Source organism: Balearica regulorum, chromosome 3 (genome assembly GCF_011004875.1).
Source record: "Balearica regulorum gibbericeps isolate bBalReg1 chromosome 3, bBalReg1.pri, whole genome shotgun sequence".
Lineage (NCBI taxonomy): Eukaryota > Metazoa > Chordata > Aves > Gruiformes > Gruidae > Balearica > Balearica regulorum.
In genome coordinates, this window is record NC_046186.1 from 92,605,104 (window position 1) to 92,624,382 (window position 19,279).

A 19,279-nucleotide genomic window follows, 5' to 3' on the forward strand; every position below is an offset into this window, starting at 1 on the left:
CTCCGGTGAGAGAGCTCATCGTATATCTGTAGTGCCCAGATATGGAGTTTGGATGGGGCGTCCCTTAGGGGGAAGAGTCCCACTTAACTAAACTGCCAGAGCGTGGGCTAGTAAACCCCAGTCCAGTCCTGTGGGGCTAAGTCTGCCCTGTGCAGGGAGGTAAGTCATGCCCAGAGCTGCTGACACTTGCAACAAGGCAATCGGCTCCCATTTGGCCAGTGTGGGGCAGAACCTTCTCCTGGGCGTTCATCTGGAGCAGCATGTGCCTCCACCCTGAGGAGGTGTGCAGCAGAGGGAGACACCAGCTTTACCATTTCACGATGCCAGCAAATAAAAGGTGAATTTCCCCGTTCTTCAGTGGCAAACAAGGCCACAGTTCAGCACAAGCCCCTCTTTTGGGTCAAGCTTCCTGCCTCCATTCTTCTTGGGGCACTTTCCTGCCTGTTCCACCTTTCAGCTCCTCTGCCCACTACTTTGGCAGCAGAAGCCGAGCGCCTGCAAGACTTCACATGCTGACAAAATTCAGCCACCTCTCCCCTGAGCAGCGATGCTGTTGCCACACTTTGCCCACCCTACTGCTAATGCACTTTGCGTGCTAAAAGGCCTCAGAAGGTGAGAAGACAGTATCGGAGCTGCCTGAACTGCTGGCCCAGGGTCTGGTCATGGACACGGGACCCACTGTTTGCCTGAAGAAGGTTGAAATGCCTGACTCTTCCCACAATCCAAAAAGCTTGAGGTGGGGGAAGTTAAGCAATGGGATAAAAGACCAAAATAAATAGGTAACAAAAGAGAGGCAGAGAAGCAATCCTGGGCTTAGGGCTGAAGCAACTGTCATCCCAGCATTCACAGGGGAAAGACAATGTGCAACTGCTCACCCCTTCCCATCCCACCCTGCCCCATCCCTCAGCCCCACAGAGACACCTTTCTGTCTGCAGCTCAGACCTGCTCTCATAGTTTCTCCACCCAGCAAGAGTGCTGAGAGAGAGAAAGAGGCGCTCAGAGGCCAACACTGCAGCCGGATCCAGCCGGGACTTCTCCACCACTCAGCGTGGTCCACGTGATGGGTCCATTCCTGCTCCATCTTCTTCAGGCTGGCGGGTGAGAAGCACAGAGCGGTGGGGAAAGGTCAAAGCAAACCACACAGGGGGTAATTAAATACATGAGAGCCTGGAAGATGCGAATGGATGGAGACACTGAAGCACATGCGGTGCGAGGCAAGATGCTCCGGCCACTGGCAAGTGGGGCGGCTGCTGCCCCGCTGTCGAGGCCGGTGTTACTGCAGGGAGCTGCAGCTGGAGCGGGGCAGCCCCAGCCAGTGGGAGAGCATAGGGAGACCAGGGGAATACTGCGGTATAACATCCACTAAGCTGTGGGCTCTGCAGTAAAGAAGGTAACTGTTCTGGTAGAAATTTGTGCTTTAATATATTTTTGTTTGTTTGTTTTTTTAAAACAAGTTCCCACTTCCCTGAGGAAGCCCTGTCCGACATTCCCGAGGAAACATGGGGGTGTTTTTTTCCTCCTTCATTTGCTCTTCACTTTTCTTCATTCCTATTTTTTGTCTTTCATTCCTTCTCTTCTGTATGTTTCTGTTTCTTTCCTTCCTTCCTCTCTCTCTCTCACTCTCTCTCATGCACGTGCTTTTAAAAAAATTTTGTCTTTATTTTTTAATTTTGTTCTAGACATTACGACTTTCTCAAGGAGTGCTCCAGTTCTGAACCAGATCCCTTTGCGTGGTCATGCCTGTCAGTCTTTGGTAACATATGGACACTTTGGTGTGCCAGTGAGGAGGGGAGGAAGAGGAGCAGAGGTGGCTGAGTAGGAAAGGAGCAGGAATGTCTCGGTCCGAAGACAGGAGCGCTCGCTTGCCATCATCTGAGCAGCACGTAAAGGAAGAAAGTCAATGGGCCACAAACACAAGGGCTGTGCACAGCCGGGGCACTGCTTCCTGGAAGAGCAACCGCTGCCAGCCAAGGAGAGAGAAAAAGAATTAGTGATGGGATGGATCCAGACCTCATCAAACAACTCAGTGCACATCAGCGTTTAGCCTCTCCTCCCACCTCGAACCATGAAGTACCTCCCAGATCTACTGGAAGACCTTTCTAGCCTTCCCTGGACATTTTCAAGGCCTCCCAGAATTATTTCTTTTTCAGCTTGGGAGAAAAGGTTGAATCTCAGTTACTTTTGCAATTCAACCCTCCTTTCTTCCCCATCTTTCTTCAAGATTCAACTTGAGTGAAAAAAAAAGAAAAAAGTTTTGTTTGTGTTTTGGTTACACCTTGGCCATCTCAGGCTGAAACAGACATTTAACTGCACCCGAAATGTTGAAATTTTTGTGTTCTATTTTGATGTTTTGTTTCCCTCTTCACCTTTGGAATTAAGAAAATTGCTGAAAGTCACTCTTCCTCAACAGAGTTTTTTCCCTTCAAAAATAAGTAAGACAAATTGAACTTTGCTCACAAGTGCCTGTCTGGCTCTGGCTTGCATACTCTGAACATCTTCTCTCCTGCCCACCTGAGGGTGTGCTATCAAGGGCACAGGCAAGACTAAGGCACAAGGCACACCAGTGATTCCCACCCAAGGACTAATGCCTATGTAATCTTGCTATGGCTTCAACCTACGGTGCACCTCAGCGAGAGTGCGATTGTCTCCATTTCTGCAATGCTGTCACCAGGATGATGTGGATGGACTGGAAAGGGGCTGGTGAGATTTAGCTCAAGCACCCACTGTCAAGATCAGGAGGGAGGTGATATACAGCTGGAGTAGCTTGCTCCCATCCTGCACGTGCAATACCCTGCCTGGCTGTGCCTCTCTGCTCAGAGGGCAAGGGGAAGAAGCCCAGCCCTGCCTGGCTCCAGGCTCCAAAAGGCAGATTTTTTCCCCTGGAGAAGGACTGACTTAATGCTACGGGGGCACTTAGAGCCTGCAGAAGGTCTTTGCCCCTCCAAAGCTCCCATATCTAGGCTTTCCAGGAAATGAGATATTGCAGAAGCCTTCAGCTTCTTGGGGATGACATCCCCAACCCAACATACTGGTGCAGGTTTCAGCATGCTGGTGTCTGGCAGCACAGTCCCTACAGGATCTGGTTGTTCCTGTGAGCTCATGACTATAAAGAACAAGTTCAAGGTCCTGACAGCCCTTGTGCTAATGGAGTCGACCCATCTTGTTGAGTGCCACCAACGCCTCAATGTGCTCTGAAATTAGCTGCACATCCCTAGCATGTGCATTCGTGTATACACTCCCACCGACGCGTTTTTTCTCTGAGGCATGCACACTCTCACCCTTATTTGGTCCAATTGGCTTCCTTGGACAGTCCCCCTTTTTCAAAGTGACGTCATCGATGGCAATGTCCCCCTCGTAGCTCGTGCCCCGGACACCTTCGAAGATGATCTGCAAACAGAGCACGGGACAGAGCCCAGCATGAAGCTGCAGTTGTGGGGGACCCTTCCCGTGCTGGGGGGCACTGCGGAGGTGAGCAGGGCACAGACCATATCTGATCAGGTCCACAAGTGAATGACTCCTTTCCGTGTCTCCAGTACACACAGGATCTGAGACCCAGACCCCACTGCTTACAGGACCAACCCCTGTGTGCTGAGCGTCTGTAGAGTAATAAATGAGCATGCAGAGCTCTGCTTTATTAAGTGTGCTGCACTAACAAACCAACCAATACTGAACAGTGCTCGCAAGAGTAACTAAATCCTTATTTATTATTTTAAAGTACCCAAAAGCAAGCTGGGCATTTTGCCACAGTGCCACAACTTATCGGCCTGCACGGACCCAGCTCTCACAAAATAACATACTGGGCAAAAACATCAGCAATAAAACATCCAGTAACAAAGCAGCCCACTTCCTGGGTATGCATAAACAACTGGATGAGCAGATCCAGAGTGCCCGGCTCATATTCACAAACTGTCCTACAGTCCTAAACCAAGAGGACAGTGGGGGTGGGCTCTTGCAGCACATGCTCAAAGCACCTCTAGCGCTCAAAGTCACTTTATACCAACAGGGCAGCATCCCCCAGCTGCTCAACACCGAGACCTGTCACACAGACCTGGTACCAGAAGGAGCTCTTTCCAGACCAGCAAAAATCAGAAAATTTATAGTGCCAAACGGATGCTTGCACATAATGACGTTGAATGGCTTCAGAGAGAAGTGGATTTGATTTCTGTGCATCCATCAAGCTCTTGCCCTGCCCCAGTGACCCTGGGGGTGGAGAGGTCTCAGTGCCCTCCCTGTGCACGACCAGCCCCTGTGCCACGGAGTCAGATGTCTGCTGAGAAGTCTCCTACAGCCCATGGCACATGGACAGGACAGGTGGCAGGTGGCTCCTTGGCTGTGGACCTGACTTACCTGGAAGGGCCCGGGCGGGTTGATGGGCACATGTGCTTGCTGCCACATATTCCCCCGGTTCCCACTGAGTGACCAGACCTGGGTGTCGATGGCTCGCTTGTTCCGCACACGAACTAGCAGGTTCAAGGAGCCTGTAAGAGAGAAACCAGGTGCTGGCATGATAGGGCAGGCGGGTAGCCCAGCCTGCTGGGCTGGCACCCGGCGTAGCTCTGGGGCTCAGCCTTGAGCCACAGCTGTATGCCCCAGCCGGCCCAGGGACAGCCTGCAGAACTGGTAACCTCTGGAGGGAACCAGCTTTCTCCTGGCTTGATGGGTAAGTGCTATTGGAGCATTTCATCCATCTCGGCTATCCAAGGGAGGACACAGACATAGAGGAAGACAGAAAGGACAGGATGAGAAAGAAGTCTGTAGCATGGCACAAGAAGGGGGTGGCAGAAATGCCAGCTGCAAGGGACCTCTAGAGGCATCCCATCCAACCTCCTCCTTGAAGTTGTCTCCAGCTCTACATGAGGGCATGTAGAGCTTTGCCTGGCCAAGTCTTGAAATTCCCCGAGGAAAGTGACTTTTCCTAATGTCCAGTATGAACCTCCAGTGCTACAAGTTGTGGCCGCTGTTCCCTATTACATTGTCTAATACTACTGATAAGATTTTGGCTCCGTTATCTTCGAAATTGCCCTTCAAAGAGTTGGGGGCCAAGGGCTGATAGCAGCCTCCTCTTTGCCAGTCTGGGCAAGTCCAGATCCCTCAACCTCTCTTCCCCAAGACTTCTGCTCCTGGCCCTTGACCCTCCTGACCGCCCCTCTGTTGGACCCACACCAGTTTCTCTACATCCCACTTGAACTGTGGAGCCCAGGACACATGTTTCCCTCTCCCCGTTCACCACTAACACCTGACGTATGCTATGCAGATTACAGCCCTCTCCCTGCCCTGGCCCTGCCCATCAGCTGCAGCAATACGACTTGTGTCCTCAGTCGCCAGCTGCCCTGGAAGCAGCCTTGGAGTGAGCAGCCGTTCTTTGCTTGTGCTAGGTGGCATTGCCTGTACCACACACACTGCCTGTACCATCCCAGCCCCGTGTTTTCAGAGAGACACAAAGACCCTGTGAATCAACGCTGACTTTAAGTTCTTTCAAACAAAGCAATTCCCACAAGGTTTCATCTGCCATTAAACCAAAACCAAAGCCAACAAATCTCAACACATTTCCAGTTCTCACTTTGAAGTGTCACAACCTCCTACCCTCCACCACCAAATGAAACCATTTCAGTTTGTCTTCCTGCAGCATCTTTTTAGTAATCCCCTCAGCTGACTTTTTTTCCTTTTTTTGTTTCAGTGAAAAAATATTTTTAAACATTAACTCAGGGTTGACCTGAAACACTTTATCTCTCTCTTTTTTTTTTTTTCCTCCAATTCAGCTGGCAAACCAAAAGATCAATCACAACTCTAGTCATGCTGTTGCTCATCAGAGTTTCTGGTCTCCATACACAGACATATTACACCTGAGAGCAGAGAGGCAGTAACAACCCTTACTTATAAGTCCATAGTCTGTCTGTGCCTGGGATGCTGCATTCCCACCTGGGGAAGCCCTTCTGAGAGACATCAACGAGAGCTCAGGGGAAGAGACAGGGAAAGAAACTTTCCTATATAACCTCCCTCCTTCACGATCCCCTGAAATTCTTCATTCTTGGCATATCGGCCTTGGGGGCACTGTGTGAAGGACAGGGACCTGGAAGTACCCCCATCGAGTACCTGGCTGTCAGAAAGCTCTGATACATCACAGGGAGTTCAGAGATGCATAATAAAGACGATAAAATGTTTAGATTCTGAGTGGCTGACTTTTACAAGAAAAGGTTAAAAGAATGAAATATGTGTATAATTTAGTGAACTGAGAAAAGAGAGGCATGTTATTGCCTGGAAATATTCAGAAGCGTTAGCAGTAAGTCTGGCTGAGAAAACTAGATGAAGGCCTGACCGGACAGGGAGAGTGTGTTCAATTCCTTTCCCCGGTGGTACCCAGTTTGGGATGCACACCACAACCCAAGAGGAGGAGTGAAATAACTTGTTTCTCTCTCTAGAGAGAGAGACCAGCTCACACTGCATGACCTTGGGGAGACAAAGGCAAGTGAGTGGGATCTTCTCCTGGAAACACAGTGCCAAGGACGAGAGAAGTCACTACAGGAGCCTCTGGCAAAATCAGCTTTGAGCCGCTGGTTTCCTGGTGTCCTCTCTGCCCTCAGGAGCTTCCTACGAGGGAAAGCCTGTCTTAAGAAGGATACCTAGTCCTCATGGAGACCCTTGGCCAAACTGATGGCCAACACAGGATCTACATAACCCCATAGATCAGTGTCAACAGGAGTGTGTTCAGAACAGCTAGTTACAGATGCCAGAGCTGGTAAGGTGAGGGATTGAGAGTGAATGGAGAATATGAAGCTGCTAGCAAGCAAGGATTAAAAACAACCGTTATCTATTCTACCCTCATTTGGGGACTTGCAGTTAGGATCTGCCGTGCAAGAGCCTGGCTGAGTAGCCAGCACTGGGACAAATCAGGCAGCAAATGAACTTTGATGCCCTAGGAAAAAAACGAAGGCGAGATAGAAAGAGACCCAGAGAAGCATCTGGAATGCAAATTAGTGCCCCCAAAGCACTGGCTGTGAATGCCTGGCCTAAACCCAAACCAAGCCTGAGCAATATCCTGGCTGACAGCTGCATGTCCTGACAGCATCAGGAAAAAAGTTTCAACCTTTTGGCCCCTAAATTCCCTAATAGAACAATACTGAATATAAGCAGGCATTCTTCAAATGGTTTGCAATTGGAAAGGAAGCTCCCTTATCTGCCCACAACATGCAGTATTTCACCACCCCTGTCTACACATGGAAAAGTGAAAGTCAGAACAGATGAACAGTGTGCCCATGACTTACAAATCAGAGTTGTGGAGTCAGATCTCATAGCCCTACCTGCAATCCCTGCCAAGTTACAGAGCCTCCCTGAGGCTGGGAGAGAACCACACCACCCCCCTTTCCCAGTAATGCTGTCACTGGGAATGTGCTTCTGGGAGGCATGGCAGAGACTCCAGGACCTCAAACTAAACAGGGATGAAGTCTCTACCCCATCTGAACTAGGTCCACAGTGTTGTAGATGTGAAAGATTCTGCAGGTCTTCTAGTTTATTCCCTTCTGCCATGTGTCAGTCTCCCACAGGCTGCCAGTCAAGTTTAAGCGCATGTAGCCTGTGAAGGAGGTACTTGAAAATGAACCTTCAGGTCTGAGCTCCAGGCAGAGCCATAAAGCATCGCAGTCCTGGACTGCAGAAAGCTCCAAGTCATCTTTCCAGTTCCTCAGAGCTTCTTTATCTCCATCTTCCAGTTTGGCCCCAAAAGCCAACTGCAAGATGGAACAAGTGCTGCAGGCCTTTGTGTTTTCCAAGGGAAAGCTTTGGGTTCAGGCCACTGCCCTAAAATCAAATGTTGTTCCAGGATCCCACTTACAGTCATGAAAATCCATAGATTAAGTCTCAGGCTAAAAAGGAGGTGGACACTATGTAGATATTGACATCTGTAGCTCTTGACCTCTGGTGAATTCACACCTGCCCATACCCACCTCCATGCAATCTAGCAATACCCATCTTGTGCCTTATTAACTATCTTTGCTCCCTGTGTAACTTTCAGCATGTCACACAAGTTCAGACCAAACTAGCCACCTGATGCTTGTAAGGTGCCCTTCCTAGAGCACAGACTATATATCCAAATCCCACTTTGCAGGAGGTGGCCAATGAGTGGTCCACACATGTGTGGGGTGTGAGGAGCCCATTCACAGCTGTGAAATGACTTGCCACGTGATCCTTAGCAAACTGCTTTTACCTACTTTTATCTGCTGACATGATAGGATGATAATTAAGAAGGATAATAACATTCATTCACTTAGAGGGGAACTCAGAAGCATAGCAAACATTTTACGAGACCTGAGCAAGAAGACAATAGGGAACAGAAGTGCCTGAGCTCTTCTACCTTTCCAGTGGTCACAAAATGACGAAGAACGAAAGTGGGACCTGCTGTCCAACCTCCATGCCTCCATCAGTGGAGATGTGAAAGACCCATCTGGGTTGTTCTCCAGTGCCAGCTGTTGCAGCCACCCCTTTTGCCTGGTTTTATATTACAATCATGCCTAGTTTCCTGTATCAGAGTCCAAATCCAGCTGGCCGGTTTTGTTACCTACTTCTGTCATTGTCTCCCCTTCCCCATCTCCCCCATCAGATGTGTCTGGCATTTCCTAAGGGCACCTGCTGGTGAGGGACACACAAAGACAGACCATCTATCTGCTGCTAAATCTCTCCAGCTGACCAGAGACAGACAAACACAAGGGAAATCCCAGGACACCAGCAATCCCGTTGTTACCTCTCCCCATACAAGGCAGTCTTCGCATTTGTCTTGTAATCTGTATTATCCGTTCTTTCCAATCAAAAGGGTGAATAAAGGCCAGTGACGAGTGATGAGGAATCAATTACAGGGAGAGTGAGCTGTACCTTCTGCTGGCTGCCTTTAAGACCAGACTTGGCATTTCAAAAGAGTGGCACTCACACAAAAGAGCACCAGCTGGGCTGCCAGATAGAGTAGCCCAAGGGATGCCTTTAAATGTTACCTTCTCACAACAAGAAAAGGTCTTCTCTCAGTTTCCATGGGATGGGGACTTCACTGTTGCACTGAATAGCAGTGTAGATCCCGAAAAGCTGGCGCAGGCAGCACTGGGAGGGAGGCAGGGTCTGTAGGGGCAGGGCCGCAGGCACAGTCCCTGCGGGATGGCAGAGAAGGTAGAGGTTTCCTCAAGAGCTCTCTGTGGGGCAGCTGGGGGGGTGGTTAATGAGGGGTGATGGGTGGGGAAAGGCCGAGGCACAGCTCAGTTTATGTAGCTTGGATGAAAGGTGGGCAGCTGGAGCGGCTAAGAAGCAAAGGGAGGACAACGCTGAACGCTGAGAGATGAGGTGCTGTGCCAAGTGCAGCAGAGCTCCGTGGGATGCATAGGGAAGGCTGTCGGGATCCACAGCCAGGAGCTGGGCTGGCTGCAGGCTCGCACATAGCCTGGTCTCACCGTGACTCCCTGCTGTGCTCCTGCAGGATCCCTGCTCCAGCATGGCGTGATCTCAGGAGATCAGCTATCCATGCGAAATCCTGGCTGCAGCCCCAGTATAGGTCTGGTACCTAACTGGGAATCCAGGGCTAGAAGCCCCTGTGGAAATTCCCATGGCATATCAACTGCAGGCAAGACAGATTGAGATAAGAAGAAGAAACTGATTCATAGCAAGAGATGTCCAGTGGATGGAAGGAGATACATGGTGTGGGGAGGACTCAGACCTTGTATAGCCTGGCAGAGTCACTTGCAGACCCAGTATGAGAGCTAAAACCAGGCCAGGGAGAAAAGAGCTCTCACCTTTCTAACAGGGGCTCTGAGCACTTCCCTAAGTGTGGTTTAGTGTTAACACCACTGATCACAAACTAAAACCCCAAAGCTTAGTGTAGGCAAATGCTAGGACTGAATGACGGTCCCCAGAAAGAATCTATTACTGTTCATAATCCTCGCAACAAACACAGGTCTCTCTCCCTCTCGCATTTAAATGGATGTTGATGAATAGCAGTCAGTGTCAGGCTGGTGTTCTCAGTTACAGTGCTGTGGGGGAAAGTTACTGCTCTGAGAGCTAGAAAGCAGAGGGTGGAAAAACAGAGATGGAGAAATAATATCAGCTTGTACTGACTCATAATTTCTAGTTGCCTTTGTGCCATGATAGGATGTATTTACTCTTTCACAGTCTTTCATGATGCTTCATACATTAGCATATGTGGAGTAAGAATTAAAGCCTCTCGGCTGCTTTCCACTCCTAATTACCGAAAACTTTCTCTCTACATGTCTTTAACTGATGTCAGCTTGATGTGCAGGGTCCCCTGTTTCCAGTCACAGGGTCAGTACACAGACCCCCTTCCTGCAGCCACTGCTTCAATAACTTCAAAGCGGGACAGTTCAGAGAGCTCATCGATAGGAAGAGAACGGAGTCTTGGTCAGAGTTTGGAAAGCACCACTATCCCACCTCTATTCACGAGGCATCCCCACTGGCTTAAGAGAGGCACTGAGCATGTTCAGTGCTGTGCTGCAGGCCGGCTAATTGCTATGGGACACTCTTTCTGCTTCATTACGGTGGGGAGGCTATAGTGAAAGGGATCAGGGGAATCAAAGCCTCCAGTTCCCTGCTGTGCCTGGGACTTTCTGGGGATATAAACAGCAATATGGTAAGTTTTGATTGGCAATGTTTCCCCTACAACAAACCTGTGAAAATTACTTATATCTGGCTACAGGGAATTTTCTTTGGATTTTACTGTGGATTTAAAAAAATCAAAGAAACAAACACATTTCCACCTCTGACCTCCTAAACCACCATCAAATGAGGATGGGCTTGAAGCAATATCCCCTGACACGGCAAAGCCAATTGCACAGATTGATCTATGATCCATCGCTATCTCACCTGTCTGGCATGCATATGAATTTTGGGACAGAGGGAATGGACCAGCAGAGAAGCAACAACACTCTACTGTAAAGAGGAAAAGCGGACACGTGGCTGGACCCCCGAGGGGGGACATGCTTGTTGGGGGGGACCTGGGGCATGCAGGCAGTGTGGTAAATGCAACGGTATGGTCATGTCTGCCTCGTGATGAGGAATGGGAGTGCTAACGGGGGGGAAGGCAGGCAAACTACAGCTACAGCTCCTTCTCGCCAGCATATCCCCACCTGTCTGTGTACATAGAGAGCAGATGGTGATATGGTAGGAGCAGACTTGCAATGAAGCTATGCTTGAGCTCCTTTGCTCATTTGATCCATGGTCTAATTAGAGAAAGTGTTAGCACAGAAAGATGAACGATACAAGACTTCCATCTTTGATGCTGTGTACGGAACAAAATCCTGCCACCCCTTTTCATGGAAAATTCCCTCAGAGGTTGTTTGTGACCAGTAACAGGCTTTATATGCATGGACAACAGGATGTGGTTTATGGAATTCAAAAAAGGGAGAAAAAAAATCTCCATGCTCCATAACGTTAAATTTATGCTATCTCAGAGTGACAAAGGCCCATCCAATATGCAGCCAGGGCAGAGTAGAGAGGTGGGTAGAGAATCTGGCATTTAAAAGACAAGAATCAGGAGTCCTCGGGCTTTTTGCCAACTTCACGTCTCATCCGCTACACCATCTTGCTTAATCCCATCCCTTTCCCATACTTAAACATTTTGCAGGGGACACTGTGGACAGACTATGTCCTTTCCTACAGGACAGATGGGGTGTCTGACTCTCAGCCCCAAGCCCAGCTGTGTTTTCAGACCCCCCGGATGCTGCCGCCAGCAGCAGCTCTGCTCCCATGTGCCAGCTCACCGTGCTGCTGTGCTGCGTGGTGCCTGCCCACGGCCAGCGCCGGAGTCATCATGGCAATTCGCAGCAGATCTGACCACGGGATCAGGCTAGGAGCAGGTTCCCTCTGCCTATCACCTGCCGAGTAGTGGTCCCGCTTGCCTTCAGTCCAGACACTCAGCCGAATAGTGACCAGGTCCTCAGTTTCCCCACACCTTCTGGAGACCTCCTGCCCTCTGTAGGCAGAGGGAGGCAAGCGGGCAGGATGGCGCATACTACTCTCTCAGCTGGACGCGTGCTTGTTTACAACCCAGCAAAGCAGAAAACAAACGGCATTGTGAGCTGAGCGAGTCTCCAAACACCTGTGCTCCAGCACACGTCCCCCTCCCTCGCCAAGCCCAGCGGGGAGAGCGTGCACTCAGCCTGTGGGGACCAGGCAGCCTCTCCAGAGATTGCTCCTCCCAGCCCCAGCTCAGGGGACAGAAATGCTTTCCCAGAGAGGGAAGCACCCAGTAATCTCAGCGTCAGTGATGGGAAGGACCTTAGTGAGTGTCCCCTGCTTGCTTACTGAGTAGGATGGTGCTTGACCTGCCTTGTTGGTCTCTTTGACCCCTAGCAGACCCAAATATGCTGCCAAGCCCTGTTCCAGCACGGTGATGCTCCATTGTGAGATGGAGATCCCCCCTGGGGTTCATCCTGCCTTGCTATGACCCCCTCCATGCTGATATATGCAGCACGCTGTCAGAAGGTGCTGTCTGGATGCAAAGAAGCCCCCATTTGCTCTGTGTCCTCTGTGCCATGATAATTCATGCTAACACTCCAGCTCCTTGCGTGACTCCCTCCATAACCAATATGTGTGGTAATTTACAGTATCTGTCTGTCCATATACCTCACCACACAGAGATTCTTTCTCATGGGATTTCTCACTCTTCAGGAAATACCATCAACCCCAAAAGGGAGGAATTTGCATTACAAGAAAAAACATATATTTGTTGGAAATGTCTCCTGTTGTTTTATGCTCCAGACCTGCCTCAACAGCTTGTTTTTATCCAGAGATCCTTGTAAAGGCTAAGGATGTGCACCCTCTCTAAGAAGGAGAGGATATAGCTGTGGAAAGAAGTTCTCCTGGACATTTTGAGCAGAACTCCATCTCCAGAGATTGAGAACAACCTGTACCACCCCTGAGCTAGGGCTTGCTTTTGCTCCTAGCAAGGATCTCCCATACAAAAACACAGACAGGATGTTGCCTGCCTGAAGTCATGGAGCAGGACGAAATATATCCTGGTCTAAATGGAGTTGTACAACTCCTTTTCTATCCATCCAGCCCTAAGAAAGGAGCTATGACCTTTCCATAGCCACTGCTTCTACCTACATAGCCAGAGAGTTCGTCCTTGCTCTTTGGGAGCTCTCCAAGCAAGCCTTCAACAATACAATCTACGTTAAATGCAGAGCAGGCAGAAATAGACCCTTCCCAGACAGCAGTGTTGCATTCCTTGCTGAGCTTGAATAGATAAACTAGACAGTTGGATCAAATCCTTGGTTTTGTCTGTTTAACAGAAAAAAAAGCCTCATCAGTGAAATTCTGTTGGGAGGGAAGGTGTACTAAAGGTGCAAAGTGTCTGGTCAGGGAAAGCTGGCTGTAGTAGCAGAAGGAAACACGGTTTCAGCAGAGCAAGGGGAAAGGGTGATTCAGGGGTAAGTTCAGAGCTGGTCACTCGTCAGGGCCACGGCTATGTATGAGCCCAGCGCTGCGTCCGACTCGGCCCCAGGCAGGGCAGAGGGAGCCCCGGGTGCTCAGCACCAAAATGGATGCCACTGCCTTTGTGTCTCTGTGCAGCTCCTGGCAAGCTGGATGGGACGTGCCCGTGGGGATGCACCCGCAAAGCCCTGACTCCTCCAGTGCAAGGTGGGCAGCTTCTGTGGGCAGCAAAACAGACCAGCCCTGCTGCCTTTATTGTGGCCCTAATCCTCCCAAATATGGCACCATCTTGCCCTTAATTTAATGAGCAAATGTTTGACTATTTCTGCACCACTTCTCGTGGACACATGGGACAGGGGGACAGAAGACATGTGAATTAACCTTTATGGGGCATGTGATGGGGGGCCCCGGCTTCAGCTGCCAGCAAAACCACCTGCACAAGGGCTTCGTATGTACAGACAGGGTTCCAAAGGAGGCCCAGAGGGTGATTTGGTGGGATCAGACTCCTGTTTGTCCTGAGTAGAAAGACAGCTAGTGTTGGTCTTTGTCAGATACCTCCCTCTTCTCACCTGGCAGCCTGCATCGCTCACCGTTATCCTGAAGTTGACTGCTGTAGATTCGAGCATCTAAATTAATCTGAAACCCCAGAATGGACTGTCTGGATTATGGTCCAGGTGAGTGAGCTGCAGCAGCCTATATCTTTCTACCCCTCCGATGTTTTCTGGAATCAAGCTGTCTGAAGGCAGCCAGGCAGCTCCTTCCCTCTTACTGTTGCTGTACCTGGTGGTCCCCAGAAGTGCTGGGTGCTACCTTTGGGAGGAGAGGCCAGCCTGGGGGAAAATGGAAGTACGAGGAACATAGCAAGAAGGAGACCATGTGTAGGCAACTTTTCCCACCAATTCTGCAGACTCAAGAAGCGGAGTGAACCATAGTTGCTGTAAGGTCTGCTTGCTCCTTGTTCACCCTCTGTTTCGTGACACGCCCAGATGCCTCCAGGCAAATGCTCTCTCTTCTCCCAGCTTTGATAACGGACCCTTTCATCTTTGCCACCAGAGACAGCTGGGTCCTTTGCGCAATTCATGTGCTCAGCTCTCAGACTGAGAGCATGCACTGTGCTCAGCTCTCTCAGACGAGCTGAAACAGAAGTCTGCTTCATAGACACTGCCAGGTTTAAAAGAGCACAACAGCCAGGCAGGGGGAGCGTGCCTGCCTCCCTTCTGTGGGCAGGCTTTGCAAAGACCTCAGCTAGGGAGGAGGGAGCCTCCCAGAGCCCCGAAAATTCAAGTGGTGTGTGTGGAAGGGTTCCTGACAAAAAAGCCTGCAGAAGCAGATGTACTTATCCTGAGGAATACTTTGCCTGTCTCTTTTCTATCCCTGTTAACAACCTGTTTCCCCATCATCACCCAGTCTGTGGTCTCTGAGTCCCAGGAGCCAAGCACAGGGCAGCTGCAGGGCTGCAGGGCTTGGAGCAGATGGGCTGTTTCAGTGCGATGCAGAAGCCAGCAAGACAGCAGGAACGAGCAGCTGAGATCACATATTCTTCCTGTTGAACTGAAGACACTACTCAAAATCTGTTCTCCGGTCTCCTCCTCTGCCAAACTCAAGGAGATGTGAGAGGTGAATGTTTCAGGCCTGGGAAGTGGTTTGCTGCAGGAAGGCTTTTAGAGTAGTAGTAGTTCCCAGCTTTGAGGCAGGATACATTATAGCAAGAGACTTCTTTCCCATTTCACGCCTGGCTGTACTTTCACCAGAAAACTTCCACTGGACTAAGACAGTGAGACTCCCAACCTGGATCTGCAAACTCCTTCAAGTGCTGGGGTGCCTGTCCGCCCTGCAGAGCTCTCTTTGGGAGAGGCAATCACTCCTGGAAGTAATGGTGATGACTGACACTTGTTGAGCATTTTTTTTATTTTCTGGGAAGCATTTTAATACATGTTACAAAGTCATGTCTTGTTAAAGTTCAAGAACAGATTGGGATGGTTGCACAAGTAGCACAAGATAGTTGTGCACTCTGCCCACCCCCCTCCCCAGCCTTTATCCTGTCAGAGCACCCAGAGGGGTCTCCAGCTGTGCACCCAGAATGACCAACTTCAGCCTCCGCTTGTACAATTGTGAAATTGTACACTGGTGAAATATTTACACTGGTGAAATAGTTAATGGTCCATAGAGAGAACAGAAGAGTGACCTGGGAATGCTAAGGAAGTAGCTGGATATGCACTGAGAGGTCCTGTTTCCTTTTAAATGTCTGTTAAGTTTTGTATCTAGCAATTTCACGGCCTGAATAATTGATGCAACACCTAATGTCTCGGGAGATGATCAGGTTGGAGTACATCCTTACAGCTACTCAACCTTGTGCAAGACAGCTGCTGCAAGGCAAGTCTGAATGGAAAGACATTTTGCTGTGAGCCTGGAGGAGGGGAGGGGGGATCATAGCCACTTCCCACCAGATGAGTAACAGTGACTCAAATCAGGTGAGCAGGAGCAAAGATGATATGTGGGGATTTAGGGCATCCGCAAATTGAACTGGTGTCAGCAATCTGTGCCCCTGACAACCTTCCCAACAAGTTCTGCAGCAGGAAGGTGGTCAAATCATGACTGGTCAGACAGAAGAAGAGGACTTTTGAAGAAGGCAACATTTCAGTGGCTATCTGCACTGGGAACTTGATTCAGTGATGCACTTTTAGTGAGGAGCAAGGAATGGCGGGAATCAATGCACCCAGATTCAAGATACTAAGCAGGATTCCTGCATCAGCATGAAGACACGTTATTCGTGGAATAAAAATGACACACAGTCAATCTACATCTGAATACCTTTCCCTCCTCTCCATACCTTCTTCAGCTTTACACACCAAGCTCTTTGAGGGATGAGTCAGTCCTACATCTGCAAGGTGTGTCAAGCAGGCTGTTGGTGCTCTTTGTAAGTAAACATCCAATGAAGGTATAGACACATAGTATTTACTGGGCTCCAGCAAGAGTAACTAAAGGGAGTTCTCTGCCCCTTGTTATGCAGGAAGTTTGATTAGATGATGTATTGGTCCCATCTGGTCTTAATAATCTTTAAATCTATGGCTCTAATCCAAAGTTCACTCAAGTCTTTAGAAAAACAATGACTTCAACAGTCTTTGGTTCAGAGCCACTGTATTGAACCTACAGAGGCTGAATGACACTTTACAAATACGTGGTTATCTTGCCAGGTATTTATAATCCTTGCTCATGATCATGGTATTTGACTAACTTCCAAAAAAACCAAACAGATACTACCAGAAGAGACCACAATCTATCCAAACGGTCCATACCATAGCCCACAGGAAGCTGCTGGATGTCTGCATAAAACATTAGTCAAATACACATCTATTGATGGAGGAATGAGTAAAGCCAAGAACCCATCTGAATAAATGGAAAGAGTATTAAAAAAATGGAATAATTTTTTTCATTACAAACTGTTCACTTAAATCTAACTGCAACTTGTTTTCAAGAGCCTAGAGGGAAATGAATCATACTCATTAGGAAAATCAGCCTCCCTTCAATTTATCCAGTGATGTAATCTCTACCGTGGAGATAATGGCATGGATTTCACGAACAATGCCTTTGTGTATATGGTAAACTTTATATATCCAACAGAATGCAACAACCTCCAGGATGCCACCTGTATAACTGTGTGCAGTAGCAGGGTGCTGTGTTCATAAACAAGGTTTGTGTAGGAATGAGGGAATCTTAAAAAAACGATGTCTTCAGGGTTCAAATTTCTTTGACATTGACATAGCTGGTACCTATCAGTCTGTGTGACCTGACAGCTCTGACTACTGTCACTTGTCAGAAACAAGATGCATCCACATGGCATCCATGCTAGCACTCGCTCCTATGTGTGATCATACACCACAATCTCTCAGATACACCTTTGCACTGGTCGCATTATCTGAGTTGAAGAAGTAAAGAAGCAATTCAGTTTGGCAGGCCTTCCAGATCTGTGTTTCCTACTCAGCAGGAGGGCATCAGTGGTGACACCACCAGTGTAAGTGGCCTGCTTACAATCCAATTACCTCTGTGAAACAGCTTAAGGCTTTCTTGAACTGGGATGATGTGGCAAGTGATCTGATCAGGTCTCATTGTTTCTAGTGACTCAGAACCAAAATCTCTCTTAATCAAGCCCAAGCACTGTTCCTCACAGTGTCATGGAATGAAATGGAATGGAATGGAATAGGATAGTTCAGTTGGAAGGGACCTACAACCATCATCTAGTCCAACTGCCTGACCACTTTGATCACCTCTCTAGGAAGCCTGTTCCAGTGTCTGACCACCCTCTCAGGAAAGAAATGTTTCATAATATCTAGTCTGATCCTCTCCTGGTGCAGCTTTGAACCATTCCCACACATCCTATCTCTGGATACCAGGGAGAAGAGCTCAGCACCTCCCTCCCTACTTCCTCTCCTCAAGATGCTGTAGAGAGCAATGAGTAGTTTACAATTCCATTAGAAGCTTCCCATCCTGATTATACATAGGCTAGATCTAGCTGGGGTGGTCAGATAAAGTCTATGTCAAGACTAAGCTGGAACAAAAGCACCTTTAACTTTCCATTAGTTTCATGGATGCTGGACACATGCCAGAAAATAATCCTGTTCCCTGATTTCTGGGAGAGGAACTGGCCAAGGTAAGACCATGACACTGCTAGCCCAGAAAGGAGGCTCAAAGTACAAAAATTGCAAGCCAAGAGCAGGGACTTCAGACATTGCATTCAATCAGGCCCAGCTCTTGAATCCCAGGACTTGCCAGTTTCACTACAGGAAGCAGCTGAACAGTCCCATCTTGGGATGTACCCCAGGGCAAGAAGGAGTCTTTGCCTTCTCCCTTCTCTGAGGCCGTATCTTATCACAAGCCTGTGTGCAGTGATTACTGCTATTAAAAACACCACAAACATAGTTTGAAAACAGTCTACTAGTGGGCTCACAAATCAGAAGGCTAAAAAAATTGCTGCTTGGGTGCATCTTACATCACTGCTTTTATGTAAGTACCCCTGCGAGCAAGTAAACTCTTTGACCCAAGTGTTTTCCCCACGAGCACAGTCACTGGCTCATGAGATAGGGAGCTATAGCATTAGTAATCACTGTGTACCATGGGGACCACAAAGGCTACACAAAAAGTTAAATCCACTGTGGCTGAAATTTCCTTGTCCCTCTGAGCATCCTTCCTCCTGTGGTCTGACCATGACGGCATCTCTTGCTGCAGGGTCTTCAAGAGCATCCAGGAGTGGGCAGGAGGCTGTGCAGATCATAACCTGGCTACCACCAAGCTAGGAGATAAGAGAGAGGTGGCAGGGGACTGCGGTGCGAGCAGTCTGTCGGGGACAGTGTGTCCTCAGAGCATCCCCCTCCTAGGCAGCCCCTGAGAAGGGAGGAAGAGGACTCTGATGGCTGAAGCAAGGATTTGAGGATCTGCTCCCAGCTGCGATGCTGACTCACCAGGTCAACTCAACAAAGAGGCTTTTTGAACTTGGTGACTGGTTACTGCCTGCCATGGCTAGCTTCCTCTGCCAAAGAAAGCAAGCGATTCCTCATTTGATATATCTGCGCCTGCCGCAAGCAAGACACCCTCATCCTTGAATGCCTGGTGGAAACGAAATTTCTTTCCTTCCCCTCCCTCTGATTTTGGTGTTTGGGCTGGCGGGGTCATAGGGCAATGCAAATGCTCGCTCTGCAGGGGGCCAAAGGAAGGAAAACCGATGACCAAATAACTCCAGAAGAATGGGAATTGCCTCCAGGGAGCTCCCCTTCACCCTGCTCTCTCATCAGTTGAGAGATATTCAACATCACCCTGCTCTGCTAGTTGCTGAATATTTTATACCATGGCTACAAACGCTCCATTT

At 49.0% G+C, this 19,279-nt stretch overlaps 1 protein-coding gene across 3 annotated transcripts in view; it reads right to left on the minus strand.

The window, feature by feature from the left end:
• Positions 1 to 1,400: 1,400 nt before the first annotated feature.
• MDGA1 (MAM domain containing glycosylphosphatidylinositol anchor 1) overlaps positions 1,401 to 19,279 on the minus strand; it is a 144,253-nt gene continuing 126,374 nt past the window's right edge. For all 3 annotated transcript variants that reach the window (XM_075750087.1, XM_075750085.1, XM_075750084.1), the window contains 3 exons: positions 4,348 to 4,478; positions 3,279 to 3,387; positions 1,401 to 1,960 (listed from right to left, as the gene is read on the minus strand). In XM_075750087.1, the coding sequence (XP_075606202.1) occupies positions 1,869 to 1,960; positions 3,279 to 3,387; positions 4,348 to 4,478 (332 nt within the window). In that variant the 3' untranslated portion in view covers positions 1,401 to 1,868. The remainder of the gene's footprint in view (positions 1,961 to 3,278; positions 3,388 to 4,347; positions 4,479 to 19,279) is intronic.